The 23,124-nt window shown below is 59.2% G+C and overlaps 1 protein-coding gene across 1 annotated transcript; it reads right to left on the bottom strand.

The window, feature by feature from the left end:
• Positions 1-632: 632 nt before the first annotated feature.
• On the bottom strand, positions 633-23,108 carry IFT172 (intraflagellar transport 172). The gene is made up of 48 exons (XM_083434353.1): positions 22,783-23,108; positions 22,399-22,542; positions 21,172-21,284; positions 20,756-20,795; positions 20,164-20,229; positions 19,895-19,974; positions 19,676-19,763; positions 18,759-18,973; positions 18,533-18,656; positions 18,308-18,403; positions 16,171-16,332; positions 15,873-15,926; positions 15,559-15,662; positions 15,382-15,467; positions 15,164-15,276; positions 14,886-15,053; positions 14,664-14,800; positions 13,894-14,001; positions 13,443-13,527; positions 13,144-13,236; positions 12,975-13,052; positions 12,635-12,883; positions 12,132-12,210; positions 11,662-11,782; positions 11,320-11,464; positions 11,142-11,231; positions 10,616-10,713; positions 10,380-10,515; positions 10,190-10,306; positions 9,210-9,352; positions 8,824-8,917; positions 8,664-8,728; positions 8,379-8,559; positions 8,118-8,227; positions 7,382-7,511; positions 7,032-7,130; positions 6,818-6,927; positions 5,687-5,750; positions 5,253-5,339; positions 4,731-4,847; positions 4,243-4,353; positions 3,561-3,680; positions 3,172-3,267; positions 2,440-2,499; positions 2,251-2,349; positions 1,956-2,109; positions 873-964; positions 633-783 (listed from the first exon to the last, which is right to left on the bottom strand). The coding sequence occupies exons 1-48, from the start codon at positions 22,819-22,821 to the stop codon at positions 694-696; spliced, it is 5,250 nt and encodes a 1,749-aa protein (XP_083290479.1). The 5' UTR covers positions 22,822-23,108; the 3' UTR covers positions 633-693.
• Positions 23,109-23,124: the final 16 nt, after the last annotated feature.

Raw genomic sequence — 23,124 nt, 5'->3', positions numbered from 1 at the left:
CATAGGCTCCCCGGCTGCTCACCCTCCCAGACGGCCCCTATCTGTACCTGGAGCACCCGCATGAGAGTTGCCACCTTCCTTTTAGGGCTGCTCAGCTCTGAGTGCTGCTTGCGCCACAAGCCCCAGACCAGAGGCGGCTCACATGGCCACCCCCTTCCAACCTTGCCGGGGTGGGGGAGTGTCACATGTCAGCCATGGATGGGGCACCAAAAGCATGATTCTCCAGACCAGCTGAAAACCAGCTGCTGGGAAGTGCCAGTGGGCAGAAGGCTTGCAGGCTTCCCTTACGGCATCAGGTTGGCCACTGCAACTGGGCCCAGCGCTTCTTATCTGAGAAGAACACCCCATCTGTGCCCAGAGACAGGGTCACCCTCCTTGTATACCAACACGCACACAGGTGAAGATGGTCCCTTTGGCGAGGGAGGGAGCGGTTTCAATCCTGAGAGTGGTGCTGGGGTGGACAAAGGGGTTTCAACATCCCTGCCCAGCCCAGCCCCAGGATCAGCAGGAATGTGACTCTCTCCAGGTAACGGACAGAGGGACCCCTCTAACCCTCCATGTTTTTCCTCTGAGAGTTGCTTCGGCTGCTTCCAGTTCTTCCCTTCAGCTGGTTAGAAAGATGACAAGAGAGATGTAGAAACGATAACATTTAATTAGAAAGAAGGAAGGCTCCAGCGTCAGGTCCTGGCTGCGTCACTGGAAGGAGAAGTTGGTGCCAGGCAGCCCCCCGCACCACTGGTTGATGAACTTGAGCACGTCCTGGCAGGAGGGGTTGTGGGACATCTGCAGGAGAGGGCAGGAAAGTCAGGGCAGGGTAGGGCCCAGGCCAGCCTCTCAAGGGCCCCCCACCACCACACCGCTCTCCCTCTCACCTTGACCGCCATCAAGAACTTGTTCCAGCTCTCCTTGTTGGCCTCTTTGCCAGGGCGCTTGAATTCCACCTTGTTCCGCAGCACAGGGTAGCCTGGCAAGGGGCACGGAGATGAGACCAGTTGGAGGCGCCATGACAGGGCACAGCTCTCCCCCAACAAAGGCCGCTCCCTTGGGAGCTCCGCTGGGGCAGGGGCAGCTGCTGCCCCTGGGCTCGGCGCACGGAGATGGTGTGGGTCCCCTCTCTGGCTCAGGCTGGGAGGCCTCCCCAAGAGACGCGCCGAAGACCAGCAACCTCATCTGCGGGTTGCCATCTGATTGGATTTTATTCTGATCCTGATCTGTTTTGAGGATGTATTTTAATTGATTGTCTGATTTTATGTTAATGTGTTTTACATTTGATGTTAGCCGCTCTGAGCCCGGCTTCGGCTGGGGAGGGCGGGATATAAATAAAATTTATTATTATTAACCCTTGACTGAGGCTCAAGGAAACACACTTGCAAGCAGCGAATCTCTCAGTGCATTGAAGGCAGGCAGAGATGATTCGGGTATAAAATAACGCATGGCATGGGGGACAGAGAAAGTTTTTCTCCCTCTCTCACAACACCAGATATTGTGGATGCCCAGTGAAGCTGAATATTGTTAGGTTCAGGACGGGGAGCATAGTTAAAGTGTGGAACTCCCTCCTGCAGGAGGCAGCCGCGGCCACTAAGCTGAACGGCTCTGAAAGAGGACGGGGCAAATCCATGGAGGAGAAAAAGGCTCTCCAAGGCCCCCAGCCCCAATGGCTCTGCTCTGCCCCCACAGCTGGAGACAGGGATGCTTCTGAATCCCAGTTTCTGCAAAGTGCAGGAGGGGAGAGTGTTGCTCTGGTGCTTGAATCTCTTTGGCTCCTGTGAGAAGAGGATGCTGGACTAAGTGGGTCCTTGGCCTGATTCAGCAGCCTCCTCTTATGTTCTTACAGGACGGGGGCGCAGCAGTGGCCACCCCCAGCTAGCCAGCCAGCCGGCCACCTGGGACGCACGGAGCGGGGGCAGGGCTGGGTGGCCCCCAGGGTCCCCTGCGAGGGTCCTGTCCCTCCTCACCTGTGATCAGGCAGGGCAGGGAGCGCACGCCGGTGCTGGCTGCCACCAGAGAGGCCTCGTAGGTGTCGCGCTCGTCGCGGGGCAGGACCTGCTCCAGCCGCTGGTCCATGGAGACGGTCAGGACCCAGTCGCGGGTCTCCTCACGCTGCTCCTCCTGCCATGGGGGGGGGGAGTGTAGGGGCCTCTCAGATGCAGGCAGGCCGCAGAGCAAGGGCAGGGTGGGGTGCAGGGCTGCCCCCCCCCAGGGAGCACCTTCCCTCCCCCATCCCTCCCCCCGGCTGTCGCTGGCACCCACCGAGACGTGCTGCTTGGCAGGCAGTGGCACCTCAAAGGGGATGTCTGTGTTCTGGAAGTCGGAGTGGTCCAGGGCGTCCAGAGAGCCCTCCTCAATCGCCTGGGAAGCAGAGACAGGAAGGCCTTTTTCTTACCAAGGCCGTCCCCCCCCCCAGCCCCCTTCCCAGCCGCCCCCAAAGGAAACACTCACGTCCGTCAGGTCCAGAAAGTGATTCAGGAAGATGAAGGCCATGTTCTCCCACCCAACGCCCTGCAGGGAGATAGGGGCGGCGTGAGAGGCTGCTCTGGCTGCCCCTCCTTCCCTGATGCTGCCAGCTGAGGGATGCCGGGCGGGGAGGGCGGAGGGATATTGGGGGCAGCCCAAAGCACTCTTGCCCGCTGGTTGTGCTGGAGGTCCCAGGCTCCACCCCATCCCTTGCCTGGCAGCTGGATCAGAGGCTCCTGGGCCAGGCAGACAAAGGTGGGGGAAGGAGCTGCCTCAGAACAGCAGTGCTTGGGCAGCCGCCCAAACCCCGAGATGGAGCAGGGGCTAAGAATGGGGGTGCCGGGGGCAGGCAGGGGTCCTCATCCCGTCACAGCACACAAATTCTTTCCACCTGCTGGGGTGGAGGAGTTGAATGGAGCTGCAGCTACTCCAGGGTCCTTTCCGGCTGGGGTGGTGCCACTGGGCCCTGGAGGCTGCTCTGGAGGGAGGTCTTTGGGCACAGGGGACCAGGAGAGGCTGGCTCCCATGGCTGCTGTGTGGCTCAGAGGGTGGAAGGAAAGGCCAGTGGGAGGCAACAGCCTCTTGGGTCCCCAACTGGGCTCTGGGCGCCCCTCAGGGGAGGATGGGGCTGACTGGCCAATCCCCATCCCCAGCCTCTTCCCCCAGCCCGGCTTCAGCTGCCCGCTGGACCCAGGCGCCCCCTGCCCCGCCTCTTGCCTTGGCTGCCGACCCGGCTTCATAGAAGGCCTTGTCTGCGGGGATGAGCTCCGTGTGGCGCAAGAGGGCGATGGAGAGCTTGGCTGCCACCGTGTCCTGGAGGCAAAGGGACAGTCGTCACCCTCCCTCCCCATCGCTCAGAGGCCTCCCACCTTGGAGGAAGGTCCCCCGGACCCAACTGGCTGCCTCTGGCCCTCGGGAGCAAAGGATTCTGGGCCAGGGGAGAGCTGCGGCGCAGGATGTGAACCTCCTTTCATGGGAGGAGAAGCAGCTGACAGTCTGGTTCTTTCCTCTCTTCCTCTGGGGAAGGAGGAAGCGTGGATGAGAGAAAACCAGAGCTGAGGGCAAGACCTTCTCCCCTTCTCCCCGGGCCTCTCTTGTTCTCTCACCAGCTGCTTGATGCTCTGGGCTGCCGACCGCGTGGCATAGTAGTGCGCCACCACCAGCATGGTCTCAAACTCCTCGTGCGCCGGCGTGTTTGCTTCGCTGGACTTCACAATATTCTCGCACTGTGGGGAGAAGTGGGGAGAAGGGGCCACTGGGCTTGGCACACAAGGCAGGGCAGTCGGGGGGGGGGAAGAACCCCTTTGCTGCCTTCCATGGGAGGGCCAAGAAATGCAAGCAGCAACTGCAACTGCTGTATTCACAGAATCATGGAACTGCAGGGTTGGAAGGGACCACAAGGGTCATCTAGTCCAACCCCGGCCGTGCAGGAATCTTTTGCCCAAAGTGGGGGCATTGCAAGGGGTGGGCTAGATGACCCTCGGGGGTCCCTCTCCAACTCCTTATTTCTATTACTCTGGAAAGGATTTTCTGCCTCAGAGCAGAACGTCTTTGGTGGGAACCTGGATGCTCCCCCCCCCCCTACAGAGCGAAGCAAACCCACAGCAGGGGAGGAACCTCCATCTGGCAGGCCTACAGAGGTCCTCATTTGGCCCGGAAGGCGGTTCACCCCAAAGATACAGTGGAGAACCTTAAACTGGGGGGGGGGGACTCAGGACCTGCCCCCCAGCCCCAGCCAGATCCCAGCCCATCCTGAGGCACTTTTGCAGCCACTGCCGCCACTCTCACCAGGTTGAAGAGGACGTCTCGCAGGTCGGCCCAGCTGTGATAGGCCTCTGCGCAGTTCATGCCAGGCACGTTCACCATCTCCACAAAAAGCCGCTTGTAAATGTTGAAGTTCTGAGGGGAAAGGAAGGAGCGAGAGGGGCAGCGGGGGCAGCTCAACTGAGATGGGACCCTGACCTGGTGGAGGGTCTCTGCTCTGGGGGTCAGGTGCACCGCCTGTCCTGGGTGGGGCTGCCCCCTTGCCCGCCCCACTGCTGCAGGACCCACCTGTCATTTTGGTCTCTTTCGTTGACCATGGCAGCCTGGGCTGGCACAGCCAAGCTCCCCTTTGCCAGAAGGATGCTGCAAGGCTGCCCCCGGGCCACCAGGCCCCTCTGCCCTGCCCTTCATTTTGCCTGCGCCTCTTGCGACTCCGCCCTGTCATGGGCACAGGGCAAGGGCTGCCCAGCCAGGCTTCCCCTAGGCAGAGCCTCCCGGGGGTCTCCACTTACCTGGGCATTGGAGGGAGCGCCGTGCTGGACGTAGAGGCTCAGAGCTTTGTCCCAGCAGCCTTCGCGGATGAGGTGGGTGGCATAGAGCGCCACGTACTTGTGCAGCACCTTGTAGTTCTGCAAGGGGGAGAGGGGGACACACGGTGGGCTCCGAGGGGCAGGGGCCAGGCCCCTTCTTTGCTGGTGGGGCCCATGCTCAGCATTTCCCCTTTCCTGGGGGTGGGGAGAAGGGGAAGACTGGCCAACCCCTCCCCGCAAGTGACCCAGGCTCCCAGCTGCTCTGGTGTGGGAAGTCGGAGGCCAGAGGTTGTGCCTCCTGCAGCCCAGAGGAGGGAGCCTACTCCCAGCCCCTTGATTGTGGGCCTTTGCCCCACATCCCAGCACCTTGCCTGCCCCACAATAGCGGGTGGAGACACCGGCCAGTATTGCTGGGTGGGAGCTCTTGGCTGCAGGAGAAGCAGAGGCAGGTTTGCTGCTGAAGGCAAGCGCCCCCCCCCACCCCTCTGGGTCCCTGCCCCATACCTGCTTGGCAGCTGTCTCCAGGCACTTCTCCCACTGCTCCCTCTCCACGTACATGTCGAGGGCAGCCATGACATCAACTCCCACCAACTGCCGGAGGGGAAAGGAAGCGCTGACCAGATGGGCCAAACCAGCCTGGGCCTTGGTGGGTGGGCAGCCTCCCCAAAGCCAAGCCAGAGGCTGCCACCTTTTGTTCTGGCACGAAGACCCCCCGAAAGGCCCTGACCCTGGGCTTGGCTGGTTAACCACGCAGCTCTTCCCAGGGCAGGTCTCAAAACCCACCACCAGGGGCATGTGGGGCAGGTTGGGGGTCAGTTCCTTAGGAGGCCCTTGGAGAAAGCTCACAGCCATTTGCAGCCTGAATGTGTGGGATGCAGAGCCCCCCAGGGAACAAGAGGGGCTGGCTGTGCGTTTGAAATCACCCCCCCCCATCTCACCGAGTCCACCTTGCCCTGGTCCTTGAGATACTCCTTGTAGTGCTGGTCCACGTACTCCTCGTACCTGCCGCAGGGGAAGGGGCTGTCACTTGCAGCCGGGCAGAGAAGGGCCCTTGCAGCTACCTGGGGCCCAGCCCAGCCTCTGGGGCCCTAAGTGAAGGGCTGGGCCCTCTGGAGCAGGCAGGAACCCACCCAGACACCCCCCCCAGCTCTTAGAAGTAAAGCACGGAGGGGAAGCCAGGGGGTCTGCTAGGCACCCCACCCCATGCGCAGGACTATAAACCCAGACCCTGCGACTGTCACCCAAGCCCTTCTTCCTCATGAGAGGTCCAGAGGGTGGCAACATGAGAAGGGGCCTTTTCTGTGGTGGCCCCCAATTGCGGGATGCACTCCCCAGGGAGCCTCACTGGGTACCTTCACTACAGATCTTCAGGAGCCAGGCAAAAGCGATCCTATTCTCCAAGCCCTTTGGCCTTAAGCTATCTGTGGGCTCTCGCAGGGTGTTTTTTTACATATTATTTCAAAGGGGTGTGTGCGCTGTTTTCGTTTAAATGTATTTATGTGGGCTTTTGTTCTCTGCAAGTCACTTTGAGTTGTCTTTGACAAGAAAAAGCAACCAATTAATAATAGTACAGTGGTACCTTGGGTTAAGAACTTAATCCGTTCTGAAGCTCCGTTCTTAACCTGAAACTGTTCTTAACCTGAACACTTTAGCTAATGGGGCCTCCTGCTGCCGCTGTGCCACCGGAGCACAATTTCTGTTCTCATCCTGAAGCAAAGTTCTTAACCTGAGGTACTATTTCTGGGTTAGCGGAGTCTGTAACCTGAAGCGTCTGTAACCTGAAGCATATGTAACCCGAGGTACCACTGTGGTGGTGGTAGTAGTAGTATTAGTAGTAAATTAAATGCTACACTGCCCTCAGGGTGGTTTACAATAATAAAAACACAAAAATACGTAACACAGTAAACAGTGCAACACCCCCCAGTTCATATGGCGATAGGCCAATATTTCATAAATAATAACAGCAATAGGTCAGACACCCTGAGCTGGAGGACGCTGAGGGCCACCTCGGCGGCCCTGGCTGGCCTAGAGGGAAGGGGGTTTCCTGGGGGACCCCCCCCCCAGCCTACCTGGGGTCCAGCTCCTTGGCCACCCGCTTGGCTTTGTTCCACTCCTCTCCCTCCATGAAGGCATCTATGGCTTCCTTGATGAGGTCCAGGTTGAGGTAGAGCTCGGCTGCCTGGGAGGGCAGAGGTGGGGGGCTCAGCCGGGGCCAGGGGTCTGGAGGCCCCCCCCCATGGCTCATCCCAGGCCAGGCCCCTGCAAATCCTGGCCCTTCCTTACCACGTTGAACTTGCCAATGCTGACCAGCTGGGGCCCCACCAGCCGCATGACCTCGATGCTCCGCGGCTGGCCAAGGAACTTGATGGACAGCTCAGCCGCCTGCAGGGGGGGGGGAAGGCACAATCACAGACCTGTGGGGTTGGGGGCCCCCAGGGTCATCTAGTCCAACCCGCTGCACCACAGGGATCTCAGTGACAGCATCTCGGACAGACAGGCGCCCAATCTCTGCTAAAGGTCTCTGGCAAAGGAGAGGAGACCGTTTCCCGAGGCGAGTTGGGCACAGCCCTCTGGCTTCAGAGGCCCCCAGGGGCCTGGCAGGGAACGGATCCTGCAGCGAGAGCAACACGCACCTTCATCCAGCACTTCTCCATCAGGGGGTTGTTTCCGGGGTCCCGCACCTTCAGGTAGCAGTCCACGGCCCGGGCAAACTCGCCCGCCTGCTCCCACTCTCTCGCCTGCTCCAGGATCCCCTCCACGCCCCTGCCGGCCAACAGCACCCAATCAACGCCCGAGGACAGGGGAGAGGAGGAGGAGAAGCGCTCGGGGGTCCCTGCAACCCACCCCCCTAAAGAGCAGGCTTGGGGAGGGCGGCTCTTCACTGACTTCAGGAACCTTCGCCCTGGACGGGTTCAAGGGGTTTCGGGGCAGGCTCTCTGCCATGCCCTCCTCGGCTCCCTTCTTAATCTTGCCGTGTTGGAGGCTTGACATTTTTGTACGCCGCCTTGAGTCACACCGATGTCTTAGGTGGAAACAAGAACTCCCAAAACTGTCAAGTTGGAAGGGTCCCCCAAGGGTCATCTAGTCCAGCCCCCAGAAACGCAGGGCCTGCAACTAAAGCCTCCCCGGGCAGGCACTCATCACAGGCGTTGGGGGCCACTGCGGTATCCTGAATCAGGCAGCCTCAGTGGTGGAGGAGGGGGCCGTGCAGTTGCTGGACCCCAGAGCAGCAACTGGGTGCAGGCCTTTAGCTGAGATTCCTGCACTGCCGGGGGCTGGGGGTCCCTTCCAACTATGATTCTAGGCCCCTGGGAACAGCGGGGCAGCCAGGTCACGTGCCCCCCTTCCCCGCCCCCCGGCTTTGCTTGCCTGGGCCCCTTCTTGGCCACCTCCTGCTCATACTCCTCCTGCAGCGCCTCCAGGTCTCCTGGCAGGAACTCCTTGCAGACGCGCAGAGCGTCACTCCACATGGCAGCCTCCTGGGGGAGAGAGCCAGGGCAGGGTCACGGGATCCCCTCTGGCCTCAGCGTCTGGGGAGGAGGGAGACACCATGCGCCACCTCGGAAGGCAGCTGCCCCAGAGCAACGGTGCCCAGAGCCTGGGCCCTCCCCGCCCTCCTCAGCCCGCTACCTTGTAGTGCTTCACGGCCAGGTCCAGGCGCTGAGCCCGCAGCAGCAGGGCCTCGGCCTTCTGGAACTCCTTCTGCTTGAAGGCGGCGTCTGCCTGGCCCACCAGCACAAGGACCACGCTCTCCGGGTCGTGCGCCTCGGCCACTCGCTGAGCGGCCGCCCAGTTCTGGGCATGGGCGTACCTGGGGGGGCACACAGGGTCAGGGAGGGAAGGAGAGGCGGCCGGGAGAGGACATCCTCCCAGGGGGCCGAGCCAGGCGTCTTGGGGGACGGGGGCGGCACTCACATCAGAACAGCCTCCTTGGGCTTCCCGGCCTTCACAAACTGGACTTCAGCCTCCTCAAACTTGCCCTGTGTGCGGGGGGGGGGGGGGGTGTGGATTAGCCTCTCTCTCTGCCCAAGAGAGCAGCTTCCCCACCCACCTTCCAGGCAGGGTCTCCTCCTACCTCATCCTCCAGGAAGGAGCCGTATTTGAAGTGGATCTCTGGCAGCTTCTGCTTCAAGGAGAGCCTGGCCAGCTCAAAGGCAAAGTCAAACATGCTAAGGAGGAGCAAGGAGAAGATAAGGGGCTGGGCAGTGGAGCCACCACCCACAGGCCCCTGCTGGGAGGCAGCCCCAGGGAGGACAGGGTCAGGGGGGCCACTGGTGGGTGTTGGAAGGACCCTGCCCTGCCCAGCCACGCCTGCTGCAGCAAAGCTAACTATGAGGGGCATGTGGGCAGAAGACGGCCCTGAAGCCCTTCTGCCTTAGAATCACAGGGCGGGAAGGGACCCCTGAGGGTCATCCAGCCCAACCCCCAATGCGGGACTCGCAGCTGAGGCCATTCACTCACTTGTTGTCGGCTGCGTGGTCAATGGCCATTTCCAGGAGCCCAAACTTGTTGAGGAGCTTCACGGCGGCCTCTCCGCCAAGGCTCTTCGCCCACAAGAAGGCCACGTGCTTGTGGGAGTTTGCCCCACCGTGAGCCTTGGCCACCTGTCTCGGACCAGGGCAGAAAGGAGGCCATGGGTCAACAAGCTTCCTGCCCCCCAACGCACTGCCCAAGGCAGGATGGAAGGCCTCCCACCCGCCTCTCTCTGTGGGGTTTGCAGCCAAATCACAACTGTGTTTTGCTAGACAAGCAGAGGGCGAGAGCACAGAGAGTTCTGAAACTCCCCAGAAAGGACCCTCTGTGTGACCCACTTTCCTTGCCTTCTCTGGGCAGGAATTCTGTAACCAAGGAGATAATCCTTTAACTTCCTTCCGCCTCTCAGGAGACTGTCTTTTCACCACACTTCCAAGCTAAGCAAACGTGCTTTGCTGCAGCTCTTTTTTCTGCATACTGCTTTGCTGCATTTGCTGCCTGCACTGAGTAAGTAAACCTTTTTGTTTGTTTGTTTGTTTGTTTGTTTGTTTGTTTGTTTATCTTGCTAAAAACAAATGGCTCATTCTCTGCAACAGGGGTGAAGAGATAGAGGTCAGCAGACCACAAATAAAGGGGATAAAAAGGTGCAATTGCCTAATTCCTAAGCTTTAGCAAACTGCAAAACCTTTAAGTGTTTTACTCTGCTAAAATGCTTCACAGCCCATTGACTTTTTGTATTTCTCCCACACACAAGGCAGCCGGGCGCAGCTTGGCCTTGCCTCCCTGGAGCTGTGCCACCCTCCCCCACGTGCTGCCTGGTGCACCCCCCGCCCCCGGTTGGCTACGCTGGTGAGTGCAGCAGACCCGCTAACGTGTTGCAACACTCCGTTGGACCGCTCTGGGTCAGAGCGAAGGCTCAGCCCATTGCCCCCCTGGAGCAGTGCATGCTGGGAGCTGCCCTTGCTTACCCGGTAGGCTTCGTCCCACATGCTGTTGACGCGGTACATGTTGACGCTCGCCTTCCAGTCCCTGGCCTCCAGGTAGTGATATTCTGCCTCCTGCAGGCGCCCCTCAGCTTCCAGCTCCTGGGGCACAAACAAGCCCGTGACGCCCCTTGAGCCTGGCTCCTCCTGGCCCCCCTCCCCGTCTTCTACCTACCTTGCCCAGGTGGAGGTGAGTGTCGCTGAGCAGGTCCTTGTGGTACTTGCCCAGCAAGCGGATCATCTCGTCGTACATCTTGCACTTCTTGTACATGGTGATAGCCAGGTCCGGCTCGTCCACCGTGATGAAGAGCCTGGGGAGGAGGGCAGAGCTGGGCACTGAGGGCGAGGTCCCCGGGGGGGAGGAGGAGGGTGTGGGCCCCCACCCCAGCAAGGAGCCTGCGCAGCACCCACCTCTCGGCCTCCTTGTACTTGCCCTGACGCTCCATCTCCTGGGCCTGCGTGATGTACAGCACAGAGACGTCCTCGGGCCGCATGCACTTGGAGGCCAGCTGCAAGGAGAGTCGGGGCTGGGAGCCAGAAGGAAGGAGGGACCCCCGCCTCCCCCCCCCCCCGCAGGAGAGAAGAGCGCCCCCCCAAGAATGCCCGCCACTGGGGCAAACAAGGCCAGCCACTCCAAATGCCACCCCTTCCTTCCCCTTCTGCTTCCCAGACGGAGCCCCTGCAAGGTCTCTCAATGCTTTCGTTGTGATTTCTGCCCTGCAGGGGGCTGGACTAGATGACTCTGGGGGTCCCTTCCAACTCTGCCAGTCTATGATTCCAGAGGGCCTCATGGCTGCAGCGCAAGGAACAGCCAAAGGACACCATCCGTGGCTCCTGCACTGCATGCCATGAAGGCCTGGCTGTGGATCTGTGGGTTTTGGTGGCCATCTGCAGCCGGAGCCCAGAGTGGGATGAGCCCCCCAGCGGAAAGCCTCACCTTGTGCGCCTGCTCCCAGCGCCCCGCCTGCGTGTACATGTCAATGGCCTCCTTGCTGTGGTCTCCCTTGACGTACAGATCCTCCGCTATCTGGAGGAGGAGGAGGAAGGAGGTTCCTGTCAGGCTCCTGCCCACAGGACAGCCGCTGGGGCCCGGGGTGCTGGGGGGGGGCTCTCACCTCATACTCCTGCAGAGCGGCGTAGTGCTGGGCGACGCGGAGGTAATACTTGCTGGCCGTCTTCTTGTCCTGCGTCTCCAGGATGTAGATGGCCTTCTTCCACTGCCGTGCCCCAATGGCTGCCTCAATGGCCTTGATGGCGCACCTGCACCATGGAACCGAGGAATTGGAAGGGCCCCCGGGGCCACCCCCCCCCCCCGCATGGCAGGAATCACCTGGAAGAGGCCAGGCTTCTCCCCATGGCAGGAGAGAGGAGCCCAGGCCAGGCCCTGCCAGCTGCAAGGGGGAGGCTGCAGGGCAGGCAGGCAGGCAGAGTGCCCCCCACCCCAGCTGCCTTGGTACCTGGCCTCAATGTAGTGGTTGATGGCAGCATCCAGCTGCTTCTGCTGCACCAGGTGGTCCCCCCAGGCCTCCTCCAGCTTCACCACCTCGGCGGGGAAGACGGAGCGTGCCAACTCCACGGCTGCCGGGAGGGGGAGACGGAGACGTGGGCAGGCAGCCTGGGGCCAGGATGGGGCCTGGCCCAGGACTAGCACTCCAGGGAGCAGAGGGGCAGCCAGGGCTGGGGAAAGCGGGGCAGCCAGCCTGGGCAGGAGGCGTCACAGCTGCAAATCACAGGCCAGACCCGGCAGCCTCCACTGCTGAGAAAACCCCCCAATGTTCCTCCTGGGGATCAAGGGAGGGAGAGCTGTGCCCAAGGACTCTGCTGGCTTCTTTTGCCTCATTAAGGGGAAAGGGTGTTGGTCAACTTTAAATAGATACATGAAACGCCCGCCCACCCCCTGGAGCTGGCTGGGGAGGCCCCGCAATACCTTTCAGGAAGGAACTGCCCTTGCGGTAGCACTCCAGGGCCCTCTGGGGGTTCCGGATCTTCTCAAAGAGCTCCCCAGCCTGAGACAGAGGGGGGAGGGAACAACAGGCGGGTCTTTTAGAAAGAAGGTGAGCAAGTGAGGGGCTGGGCTGGTGCGCAGGCCCTGCGCTCAGGGGCGAGGGCGGGGCCAGCTGGGGCAGGAGTCTGCCTGCCTCCTCCCCTCAGCCGCCTTACAACTGAGGGGGAGGCGGCAGGCAGACCATTTGGGGCAGCGCAAAGCCTGCCAGCGCCCAAGCCCACTCCCAGGAGAGAGGCGTGGTTCAGGTGCACTGCAGGCCCCGCGGTGAATGCTGCCCGGCCTTTTGTCACCCCCCTCAGTGGTGACACCCGGGGCACCCGCCCCCACCACACACCCTTCCTCCGCCCCTGCCAGAAGGGCTCCGGGGTGGAGCAGGGAGTGAGTCTGAAGGCGCCCGCATCTGCCCTCCCTGCAGCTTCTCTCACCTGCTCAAAGAGGTCCCCTCGGATGAGGGCCGTGGCGATGCGGTTGACCAGGTCGGTGTTGCCCAGCAGCTCCTCCCGGCCCGTGGCCAGACGCGCCGCCTTGGCCGGCAGCCCTGCTTTCAGGTAGAGCCCGATGGCCGCCTGCAGGTCCCCCTGGCCCTCCTGCACCTCCGCCGCCCGCTCCTCCTGCTGGGTCTGCAGCAGCCACTCGTAGTAGCCCTGGCGCAGCTTCTCCAGCGCAGGGTGGCCCTGTGGGCAGAGGGAAGGAGGGTGGCAGCACCCACGGGGCCTGGCTGTGACGGCAGTCCAGTGCCCCCTCCCCAAACCCCTGCCCCCCTACCTTGGCCTCGGCCACCGAGATGCACTCGTCCCACATGTGGAGCTCCTGATACATCTCCATGGCTTCCTCCACAGCGTTCTGGAGAGAGGAGAGGAGACAGCCCAGCGTGAGGGGGGGATGGGGGACTCTGGAGCCGCCCACAAACGCCCCTGCCCACTTCTGGGCTCACCTGCTCCAGGAAGATCATCTCCGCCAGCTTGTAGTTCTTCTCCAGCATGGCCAGGCGGACACGCACCTGGTAATAGTCTGTGCCGTCCCCTCCCTGGAAGAAAGCGGGCGGCTCTCAGTCAGGTGGGACGCCAGGGTGGGGGGAGAGGGAGGGGGCTCTGCCGTGGGCAAGAAGGGCAGGGCAAGGAGCAGGGAAAGGGGCTGTGGGGGATGCAGGACAGAGGCGAGGTTTGGGAGGAGCGGGTCAGGAGCACAGAGGGACGCAAAGGGGCAGCACCCCCCACCGCGGGACCCACTCACATATTCCTTGGCCACTTGGTCAGCAATCTCGTTGGTCTCGTGGAGAAAGCGGGCCTTGGAGACGTGGCCCAGAGCAGCAAAGCACCTGGGGGGGGCGGCGGAGAGAGACGCTGTCATGGGGGTCATGTGACACTTTGTGCAGCCTGAATCTCATGCAGAAGCAGCAATGGGAAAGGGTGTGGGGCGGGGTCCGCTTGGCCATCCTTGCCCCACACAGAAACACGACTGAGTGGGTGACATGGGAGAGGTGCAGCTCCCTTTGGAGGTGACGGTGAGCAGAGTCCCGGGATGCCTGGTTGGCGTGTAGAACTAAGCCAGACCGTTTTCTGGTGCAAGGGGGCAGAGAGCCGTGAGGAATCCCCCAACCAGCCCCCAGGCTGCTGCCTCACTGCCCTTGGGCTACCAGCTGCTCTCTGGGGCCAGCCCGGCCCCTTCCCCCCTCCCCACGGACCTCTCTGCAATGTGCAGCTGCTTGGCCTCCAGAGCCAGGCGGCTCAGCGTCTTCCACATGGCCTCCGTCTCGGCAGACATCTCCAGCGTCTCCAGGAAGGCAACAGCCCTGGGCGTGGAAGGCAGAAGGGGGTGAGGATCGGGGCCGCTAACAGGAAGGGGGAAGCCCAGCTGGACAAAGGAACTCCCTTCCATCCACCCCCCCCATGAATTTGTTATGAAAGCTTTTTTAAAAGTTCATAAAGCTTTTTTGAATCATGCAGTAAGGGAAGCGGTGTATGAAGTATGGGGGAAATGTAAAATTTTATGAGAACAAAAAACACTCTGGTGGCTCAAACCCACTGGAGGAAATATCCTTAAAAAAGCAAATATGAGAAAAGACTGTGTATCTTATAAAAAATTATTAATAGAAACAGATCATGAGTTGAAATTAAAAAGGTTTGAAGATATAAGAGGATAATTAACTGATTGTTTACAATACCATCAACTTAATGATATATTTAAAATGATCCTAAATAAAGGTTTTTTATACTATATGTGATCATATATTGAGGTAATACTCCACAATCCTTAATAATAATAATACCAATCTGGTTTCTCCAGCCAGATGGGTGGCTTACAGGAGTCTGTCTATCCCTTGGTCTGCACCCCTTCTGCGTCTTCCCATATTGCTCCATCTCTGCCAAGGCCTTGCCAGGGACTGTTCTCTGGCTGGTTCCACGTTCCTGCTGGTGACGCAGCCCCCCCCCAGCTCCTCTCCCAGCCGCCCACCTGTGGTAATCGCCGTCGTCAATGGCGGTGCCAAACTCGATCAGCCCTTCGTCCAGGGTGTAGGACACAGTGTTGACCCCCTCGGTCACGATCACCTCCGTCTTGCCGTTGCTCCTCTCCAGGTCCACGATGTCACCCTGCCGGGAGCCAAGCCCCAGGCTTAAGCCCTGCCTTCTGCCCACCCAGGGCCCTCTCAGCCCTTCGGGACAGAAGCCGCCTCACCTTCATGGGGAACATGGTCACTCGCTCGGGGGTGTCGATGTTGTACCACACGCAGAGGCTGTTCCGGTTCTGGGCCACCACGACGTCGCTCCCGGGGACCCACTGCACGTAGGAGCAGTAGCTCAGGATGGTGGTCTTGGTGGCGCTCTCAATGTCGTAGAGATGCAGCTGGGGGGGCGGGGAAGAAGAGGCGCAGGATCAGCGGAGGTGGGGAGGGAGGCACGTCTGCCGGCCTCCTGTGCCTTCGGCCCCCCCTCCACCCCTGGCCTCCCGCTCACTTTCATCTTCTTGTCCCGGAAGAGCAACTTGTGCCCGGTCTCATTCAGCTCCAGCCAGTCAATCTTGCTGTCGTGGCTGACGGTGCCAATATTGTAGCTGCCCACGAGGTCCACTGAGAAGAGGCAGAGAAAGGCAGGTGGCTCAGGAGAGGCACCTGGGGCCAGCCTGAAGCGCTGCCAGGGGGATGGGGAGTTTTGGGAAGGGGGTCCGCGCTCACCTGTCGCTATTGTTTTGATGTCCACCAAGTAAGCCAGGCGCTTGTTTTCCTCCATTCCTTGCTGCCTCCTTTCATTGATGCGGACACTGGGAGAGAGAGAGAAAGGATATAATACATGGGGGGGGCACTGCTCCCTCTTCTTCTTTCCCATGGGAGAAAGAGGGCCTCCTCACTCACCTGATGAGATGGGGGTTCATAAACTCAGTGCGCACAGAACCCAGGATCTCATTGCTCCCATACTCCACCAGGGTCAGCTCCCCTGCGTTGAATATCATGCAGACCTAGGGAAAAGGAGAGATTGGGAGAAGGAAGAAAGGAGCCACCCCTGCCCCACAAAAGAGGCCCTGTGGTGTAGGGACAAACCCCCAGAGCAACCCACGGGGCTACCCTCCCCCAAGACCGTTGCTTTCCTTGCAGACCGGCCAGAACCTTCATCCTTGGAAGGACGGAAAAGGCTTCTTCTTGCACTACTGCAGGCCCGGCCAACTTACATTCTCATTGTCGAAGAAAAACTTCTCATTCCCGCCAGATCCCTGCCAGGCGACCTGAGAGAGACGGGGGAGAGGGCAGGTGCCCATGAGCTCCAGGCCAGCCACACCACCCTCAGCAAGGCTGCCCCAGCCCACTCCCCGCCAAAGAGACCCAGAGACCCCCACTGCCCTCCCACCAAGCCTGTGCATCAGCCAAGCTGCCCCACTTGTTTGCAGTCCTCTGGGCTCTCTTGCGTGAAGACCCCAGGGGCCCGTTGGGAGGCTGCCAAATTCCTCCCCGCAGGCGCAGGATGCTCACCTCGCTGAGCTTGGTAGAGCTGAGGTCCCCCAGGAGCAGCGTGTCGGAGGTGTGAGCCACAAGGTAGCGCTCCTTCCCCAGGATCTTCACCTCGTCAATCTCATAGCCATAGTGGGATTTCAACACGACCCGCATCCCGGTGGAGAGGTTCTTCACAATCACCTAGGAGAGGGGGATGAGTGACACAACTCAGATCCTCTCCGTCCTCCGCTGTCACACACAAGGGCAGCTTGCAGCGGAAGGAGATGGCCGGTCCTTCCCCGCTCTGCAGCCCAGAGGAAAGAAAGCTGGCTGACAGGAGGGGCAGAGCAGCTCTTGGGCCAGGAGGAGGCAGCCTCCTTCTGAGGAGACAGGTGCTTCCACAAGTTTCCTGTTTCTATTATTTCATGTTTTTAAAAGATGCTGATGGAAGAAATTGCATTTCCTGTTTGCGTGTGTGGTTTTTTTCTTAAAGAAGATGTATGTTCCAAAATATTTGGTTGAGGACCTTCAAGGATAAACAAGTAGAAAAGGTGGAATTTAATAATAATGATAATGAAAATGATAACGGTAATGATAATCATAATAATCATAATAATTTTATTATTTATACCCCGCTCATCTGGTTGGGTTTCCCCAGCCACTCTGGGCAGCTTCCAACATATACAAAAACGTGATTAAAACATCAATCCTTAAAAGCTTCCCTAAACAGGGCTGCTTTCAGGTCATTCTTTATTTCCTTGGCACCACAGGGAGGGCACCACTACTGGAAAGGCCTTCTGTCTGGTTCCCTGTAACTTTGCTTCTTGCAGTGAGGAAACCAGCAGAAGACCCTCAGAGATGGACCTCAGTGCCCAGGCTGAGCAATGGGGGTGGTATACTGGGTCGAGGCCGTTTAGGGCTTTAAATTTGAGTCATATGTTGTGGCACCTTAAAAATTATCACCCTGGTGGTGGCAGGAGCTTCTGTGGGCTCCAGCCTGGAAAAGCAGCAGGGGCTGGAAGTGAGGCCCTTCCTTGCCCCAATGAGCGAGAGGGAGAATGGCCAAATGAAGCCTGAGGGGCTATAATCCATTCAGAAAGATTTACTTGAACTACATCAGCAGAAGACTAGTGAATGCATTTTAGTTTATGAAAGACAGAATCAATATATCAAAGAGGAAAACTATGTGCACATAATACATAAATGCATCTTGAGGGGAGAATCTAAGAAATGATTAAGTAGCTATTACATGCCAGGTTCACAACATACAAGATTATAATGAATCCTACAATGGCCCAGCTAAACTCTGCCAGCCCTCTCATTAATAAGCTGACTCCATGATCCCAGCTGCCCTAATTAGTTTAATTAGCTGCCTTTGAGTTTAAGAGAAGAACATAGCTACCAGTCTAGAGACTCCCGGGGTCTTAGATGTGTGCCACAGGGTCCAGAAAAATCCAAACGCAATATTAGTCGAGGCAAAAAGCAAAAAAAGAGTAATGCTTTAGAAAGAAAATAGTGAAGCCTGAACCAACTGAAATTTGGTGAGAGAAAAGGACAAATAGGAATGCAGAAAATCTGGGATGACAAAGGAGAATCAGGAAAAAAACTGCACTCAGTGCTACAACCCGAGACTTCCTCAGAAAGGGGTGGCTTTTGAACAAAGCTGAACTGGCATCTTTCAGAGATTTGGAGCCCAGCTGGCCCTTTCTTGGAGTTCTTGCTCTGATCTTGCTCCTCCCTCCGTTTGGGAAATGGCTCTTACTCATTTTCTTTGAGTCAACCTTCTTGGGCCTGAATATTTGGCTCATGAACAGTTTTGGATGGACACAGCTCTTATTTCCCCCAAAATTGGCTTGGACCTCACTAACTGTATTTAATACAATTTTCCGGAACAGAGTGTAGCCTCTGCAGTTTGCTCATCACGCTTTCGGCCCCTTGGCAAATCAAGGACCTTGCTTGCATCTTGGTCTGCAGCAAAACTGACCTTTGCTTGGAGAACATTTTCTTACACTTATCCTGAGTAAGAGCAGCAAGGAGTAAAAGGAGCAGGACAGGCCTTCCTCTGGGCAAGCTGCCCTCCCTCCAGCAGCCCCCTCCCCCTTCTTCCACCCCACAGTCCATGGCCAGAGCCCACCAGCGCAGCCATAAGTCACTACCCTACGGCCGCAACACATACCTGGCTGGGCCCCACGTAGGTCATCTCAAACTTATTCTTGTAAATGCTTCTGCGCAGGCAGCAGTCAAACTGCTCCACTCCGCCACAGAGGGTGCCCTGCAGGAACAAAAGCCTTTTCAGCCCACAACCCCTCAGACCCTTCCTGCCTGCCAACCCAAGGCGCCCTGCAGGGAAGCTGCCTCAAGCGGGCATGATCCGGCAGAGAAGGCGGCCTGCCCCACTCACCGCGCACAGCCGCGAGCCGTCCCGCTTCCAGGCCAAGGCGGTGATGGTGTAGAGGTGAGGGATCTCCTTGGGCTTGGCTTCCTCCCAGGCACTCCGGCGGGGGCTCCAGTTCAGCACCCTCAGCCTGGGGAAATCAAGGGGGCAGGCAGTGAGGGTCCGAGGGGGAACAGGCCTGCCCCCCAGCACAGCGCCCACCCCCCGTCCCGGCCCGCCGGCTCAGCCGCACCTGTCAAAGCTGCCGATGACCACGGACTGGCCCCCTGGGCTGGCTGCCGCCACCGTGAACTCCTTCTCGGAAGAGTCCCGGCTGTAGTCAAAGGTCTGGATGACGTGGCCCTCCTTCCCGTAGGCCACCATCTTTTTGTCGCAGCCGGCGGCCACAATGCTGTTTGAGGCCCAGGCCATGGCGTAGGGGGGGCAGGGGTGGATCACCAGCTTGCCCTGTCCAAGCACCAGGAGCAAGAAACAGGGAGCAGTGAAAAGCCGGAGAGAGAAAAAGATCTGCTCCCCCGGTGTTAAAGCCAGCTGAGACCCCTAGGCAGGGCCAAACTCTCTGCTCTCCCCACCTAGCACAGCCTGACGTTTTGCTTCTCTGAATGCCGGGGGGGGGGGGCCTGCACTGCACCACGAGGTGCAGGTGGGAAACCAGGAGGGCAGGAAAGACCTTAGTGGGATAATAGGCATTGCTGGAGGGTGGCGGGGGCAGCCTTGCTGGGACTAATCTCCCCCTGCTTCATTTAAAAGGCTGCCTGAGTGCTTGGCACAGGCAAAGAGCACACAAGGGCTTTGAAACGAGTGTGAGACAGCCACCCCATGAGCTCCCTGCTGAAAGCAGCCCCTCCATCCACCTCAACAAAACGGCTGCTTGGAAATAACTCTCCCCTCTCACCAACACCTCCCCAAACCGAAGGTGCTCTCTGGGGCCCTTCCACGCCTCGGAGGCAGCCAGTGTGACCAGTCTCCTTAACTGGAGGTTTTTAAGCAGAGGTTGGGTGCATTTTGTGCATTGCAGGAGGGTGGCCTCGATGACCCTTGGGGTTCCTCTCCCTCTATAATTCTATGACTCCCCCTGCCCTGGTCTCTGCGCGGGCCTGGTCTAGGTGGGGGGGGGGGGGCTCCTGAGAGAAGAGAGCCTGCCTGCACCTGTGACTCCCCAGAGCCTTCATCGTCAAAGAAGTAGCGCACGATGGTTCCGTCTGCGTGTCCAGAGAGGATTCCCTTCCCCGAGATGCTGTGCAGAAGGAGGAAGACAAAAGGAGGTCATCAGGGAGCCCCAGCGGGCCTTGCCCTCAGGTCAGAGAGACCTGAGGTGGGGGGGGGTCAGGGCTGCCCCGTGGGGCTTCCTCTCCCTCCCACACTCACTTGGAGGCCAAGGAGACGACGTAGGAGTCTGTCCCATAAATGGTGGATGATTTGTTGGTCTTGGTGTTGGCCAGGCGAACCTGCCAGAGAGAAAAGTCTGGTCAGCCTTTGATGTGCAAGGGAGCCAAGCGAGAGGCACCTCCAAACCCCCACACTCCCTCCAGGGCAACAAACCAGGGAGAAGAGGGAGCCCCAGGAGACGTCAGGGCCAGACGGAGGGTCTCCTCTGCAGGAGGCTCCAGGCGGGCTCTTTCCCAGGCCACTCCTACCTTGCCCTCAACAAGCCCAAAGACGATGGTGTTTTCCTCCGGCCACAGCAAGCAAGTGACAGCGCTCTGGTGGGGAACAGGGCAAAAAGAAGGGGGTCAGGAGGAGGAAAGCAGGCAGGGAGGAGGCCCAGCTCCACCCCTGATGGGCTGCTCAAGGAGGAGGAGCTGCAAAGAGGCACCTGACTCCTCTGAAGGAGGTGTCTGGAAGAGGAGGCTTCTCTCAGAGCCCTTTTGATGCTGCCCCCTCCCCTCCAGCCCACAAGAGAGTGGGGGTCGTGCCCAGCAGAAAAAAAGGAGGACAGGAGAGAAGAGAGGAGAGACTTTGTCTCTGAATCATGTTGGGACCAAGACTGGTTCTCTGCGCTCGGCCTTGGCTTGTCTGGACTGAGCTTTATCTGCAACTCGGTTGGTGAGTTCTGGGGTGAAAGGCTCATGTTTTCTGTAACCAGGAACCACCCTGCAGCCACTGAGCACATCCCCTGGAGTTTGATAACTCCCAACTGCCCAGTAATGAAAGCCTGGAGGTGAGGAGGCCCCAACAGCAGCCTTGAGGGTCTCCGCAGGCACATGGAGACTGGGTGCTGGGTCTTACCGTCTGAATGAATTTGTTGCAGATCACCTTCTTGTCCCCCCTGAAGAAGAGCAAACAGAGAAGAGTCATCCTCAAAGACCACTGTGGTGGTTCCAGGAAACATGTCACAGGGCTGCTAAGGCATCCCACTGGATCAGATAATGCAGAGCATCTAGCAGTAAAGAGCACTGTGCCCCCTCAACTCTGCCCCATAGCAAGTGAGGCTCCAGAGAGGAAAGCAAGCCTCCATCTGCAACAGCCACCTGGGCTATGAGGGCAGGCAGCTGTCCTTGCAGCAGGAAGGACACTACAGAAAAGGCCACTGTGAGAACAGAATGCTAGACTCTTCCATCCTCTTGGGATGGAAAGGGAGTGGGAAGAAGTGGGGAAAGGGGCCAGGCCAGACTGCTCTCCCCACACCATGCAAAGACTCTTACCATTCCTCCCCAATCTTGTAGACGAAAATTATGTTGTCCGTCTGCCCAACAGCAATCTTTGTGGAATCTGGGGAGAATGCCATGCCCTTCACCACATAGCTCTTCCTGCCATACTAGGGGACGAGAGGACACAGGGATAACGGCGGGAGTGAGGACCCATTCTGAGATTCCACAGACTCACTTGCCATCGCCACAGTGAGTAGTCGTGTGTATTTGGTTTAAGTTGCTTTGCAAGTTTACCTGCCTTCCTGCCTTCAACTGTCACTGAAGTGTCCCTGAGTTTGGGAGGGCTTTGGGGGATCATTCTGCCCCCTCCAGCAGAGGATCAGGGCAGCCGAGCGCACACGTGTGGCAGCAAGCTATGAGTTCAGGAGCTGCTCTTGACCTGAGGGCTGGGAGGCATCAACACCTTCATCCCACAGTTTTGTGTTGCCCAATGGCAGTTTTGTCTTTTGACCAGCTCCAGGTACAGGAAGACCCAATAGCTCCAGTGCCATTAAACACTTTTCTCCTGGTGTTGCTTATCAGCTGAATTACTGCCACTTGTGTGAGTATTTGTGTGAGTGTTTGAACCTCTTGGTACCAATGTATCAATGTATACTTGACTATAGAAAATAAATGTTACATGAAAGGTATATAAACCCAGATCTGGTCTCCAATGTGTCTTATTGAAAGTCCTATAGCATATGGGATATCACTTGTCTCTCAGGATTTCAAAAGAACCAAGTTACCACGGTTTGGTATTTTTAAAAATTCTAGAAGCATTTTTAAAAATTCTGTTTCTGTCCTACTGCCCAAAGGAGCCCAGAGCTGGCCACCAAGGCTGCTTGTCTCCCCCCCACCCCCCGGGGCTCAAGACTGAACCCACAGGCTCTGCAGCAGCCCCTTCTTGAGGCCAGGGATGGGGAGCAGCCCTTGCCCTCCAGGTGTTGTTGGGGCTCCAAACTGCCAGCAGCCTCAGGTGGCAAGCTAGTGGGGGGACGGGACAATGCAGTTCAGCCATACCTGGGGGGGGGCACCCTTGCTTAGAGCAAGTCGCCTGCTCTGTGTGTCTCTTTCCTTGAGGGGCTTGAGGCGGACCTGTTCCCCGGAGGCTCTGGGGGTCACCCCCCCCAACAACGACCGGGGCTGAGAAGGGCTCAGCTGCCAGAGCCATGTCTCCCGGGGGCTCCGATGGCGGCTCCCCTTGGGACTGAGCGGGGGGGGGGGGAGCGCTGGCTGAGCTACCTTGGGGTCGGTGGGCTTAGTGGAGAACTTGTCCCGCCGCTCGCCGTGCTCGTCGTAGAGGAGGACCACGCGGTCCACGGTGCAGACGGCGAACTTGGCGTTGTTGGGGGCCCACGCCATGCACGTGACCTTGGCGGCCCCATCCTGGGAGGAGGAGGAAGATGTCGAGGCTCAGCGACGCCGCTCAGGCCGGAGCAGCCACGGCAGGCGCCACCCCCAAGAGGGCCCCGCACGGCGGGTCCGGGACTCTGCGCCCCCCGCCCCTCCCATCCCGGCCTCCCTCCCCCCCGTCCCGGGATCCCCTTCCCCGCCTGGCCCGGCCCTCTCTCTGGGCCGCCCCCCCCGGAGGCTGATGCTGGCGGGGCCGGGGCGGGCGGCTCCCACCTGCGGGGTGAGCAGGGTCCGGACGTGGCGCAGCTGCATCGCCTTCCCGTCCCGCAGGCCGCGCGGCGTCTCCGCCCGTTGCCCCAGCAACCGCCCCGGGAAAGCGGCCGCCTCTGATGACGTCGCCAGCGCCGCGCGGCGTGGAAGGAGGCACAGAGATCAACTAAAGGGTAGAGTGGCGCCCGCCCCCATCTGGATAGGCATTTCCGGTCTGGCGCAGGAGGAGCTGTTTGGGGCGGGCGGGCGGAGTTCTCCTCCGAGTCCACCCGGGACCTCTCCCTTCCTCGATCTCTCTACCCGTTCCTATCTCTGTGGGTGAGGGTGCTGTCCGCGCCTGCGCCC

The sequence above is a fragment of the Podarcis tiliguerta genome, assembly GCF_965153285.1.
Source record: "Podarcis tiliguerta genome assembly, chromosome: 3".
Taxonomy (NCBI): domain Eukaryota; kingdom Metazoa; phylum Chordata; class Lepidosauria; order Squamata; family Lacertidae; genus Podarcis; species Podarcis tiliguerta.
This window is presented reverse-complemented; position numbering and strand designations above follow the sequence as displayed.